The following is a 1882-nucleotide window of genomic DNA, read 5'->3' as shown; positions in this document are numbered from 1 at the left end:
TATATATATATATATATATATATATATATATATATATATAGTATAGTAGAAATACCGTAGCAGTCAGGCATCCATACAAGGCACCATCCAGGTGTAGCTACGCCTCTAAAAAAACAATAAAAATAAAGAATGGCATTTTGTTGTTAATTGTTATTTATTTGTTTTGTAGTTTTTTTCTTCTTTCAGCAGTGTACAGACACCTGCTGTAACCCCAGGGTTTACTGCTACCAATATAATATAAAATATACAAAATAATATTTTATAATACATCAACAGGCAACAATTTATGCAATACAAAACAAAATTAAAAAAAGAAAAACTAAAAACCATCAAACAGAGGGGCCCCTGACGGGGGGCCCCCCGGGGGGCCCCCATACTAAGGGGGAGGGGGGGGCCCCCAAGGTACCCTTTTGGGGGGGCCCCCTAGAGCAACAGGCAGCAGCAGCAGACAGCAGCAAGACATATTGTATTTTGGTATTTATAGGTATTTAAAATGAAAGTGATGTGTAGAAGAAAACATATCGAGGCAGAAACCCTAAACCCTAAACCCTAAACCCTAAGCCCTAAACCCTAGTAAACCCTAAACCCTACTCTTGCGGTGGTATTAGGGATGGCCCCCAATGCCTCTTTCACAAGCCCAGGCCTTGCAGTTTCCAGCTGCAGCTCCAAACCCTAAACCCTAAACCCTAAACCCTAAACCGCCTCATGTGCATCTAGGGTAAGGGGCCTCGCCTGAAGCCCCTGGGGGCCTATATTGTAGACAGCGCCCTGGATGAGGGTTTAGGGTTTAGGGTTTAGGGTTTAGGGTTAAAATTATTATAAACATATATAAACCCTAATATAATGGCTGCTCTGATCAGAGTTGTATTTCTTCTGCTTTCTCTCTCCCTGCTGTCTGTAGATGCGTTTCAGCTGTACGTACACCCCAACGCCCGCTGCTCGCTGCTCAGCAGCAGCAGCACATGCAGCAGCAGCAGCAGCAGCAGCAGCAGCAGGAGCAGACACAGCGGCCACTACAGCAACAGCACCACACCAAGCAAAGGCCCCACCCCTTCGTCTCACGTACGGCATCTAGCAGCAGCAGCAGCAGCAGCAGCAGCAGATGCACATGCAACAACAGCTGCAGGAGGAACAGCAGCAGCAGCAGCAACAGCACAAGTGGATGCGGCTCTGGTGAAGAAACTAAGACAAATAACTGCAGCAGGGTATGGGGCTTGCATGCGGGCGCTGCAGCAGAGCAGCGGGGATTTGACGAAGGCAGTGCAGTGGCTGCGGCAGCAGGGAGCAGCAGATGCAGCAGCAGCAGCAGCTGCTGCTGCTGCTGCTGCAGGAAGCAGAACAGGCAGCAGCGACTCCCTCAAAGAAGGGGTTGTTGCAGTGTGCCGCATGGAAGCCACGCCAGCAGCAGCAGCAGCAGCAGCAGCAGCAACAGACGCAGCAGCAGCAGCTGCTGCACCCAACGCGCCAGCAAAAGCAGCAGCAGCAGCAGCAGCAGCAGCAAATGTAGAGAGAGTTGCTGCTGTTCACGTTGCATGCAGCACCGACTTTGTCAGCCGCAGTGATGTCTTCTGCGCAGCAGCAAGGCGTGCTGCTGCTGCTGCATGCAACTCTTCAGAATTTGCTGCTGCAGCAGCAGCAGCAAGATCGCAGCAGCAGCAAGACAAGCTGCTGCTGCAGCTCATGGCTCTGCCTGTTTCGGATGCTTCAACAGCAGCAGCACCTGCAGCATCTGACGCAGCAGCAGCAGCAGCAGCAGCAGCAGGGGACACAGCAGCAACAGCACCTGCACCTGCACCTGCAGCTGCAGCAACAGAAGCAGCAGCAGCAGCAGCAGCAGCAGCAGCAACAGTTGGTGAGGATTTAGCTTATGCTTCTCGCTTGT

The 1882-nt window shown here is 51.0% G+C and overlaps 1 protein-coding gene across 1 annotated transcript in view; it reads left to right on the top strand.

Annotated features, from left to right (window-relative positions):
- Positions 1 to 843: 843 nt before the first annotated feature.
- Positions 844 to 1882, top strand: part of EMH_0047390 (uncharacterized protein) — a gene marked incomplete at both ends in the record, with an annotated part of 1595 nt that continues 556 nt past the window's right edge. Inside the window, one exon of the mRNA XM_013496274.1 lies at positions 844 to 1882. Within this exon, the coding sequence (XP_013351728.1) occupies positions 844 to 1882 (1039 nt within the window).

The sequence above is a fragment of the Eimeria mitis genome, genomic scaffold, assembly GCF_000499745.2.
Source record: "Eimeria mitis Houghton genomic scaffold, Emh_scaff2017, whole genome shotgun sequence".
Taxonomy (NCBI): Eukaryota; Apicomplexa; class Conoidasida; order Eucoccidiorida; family Eimeriidae; genus Eimeria; species Eimeria mitis.
The sequence above is the reverse complement of the archived record's forward strand: the minus strand, read 5'-3'. Positions and strand labels throughout refer to the sequence as shown.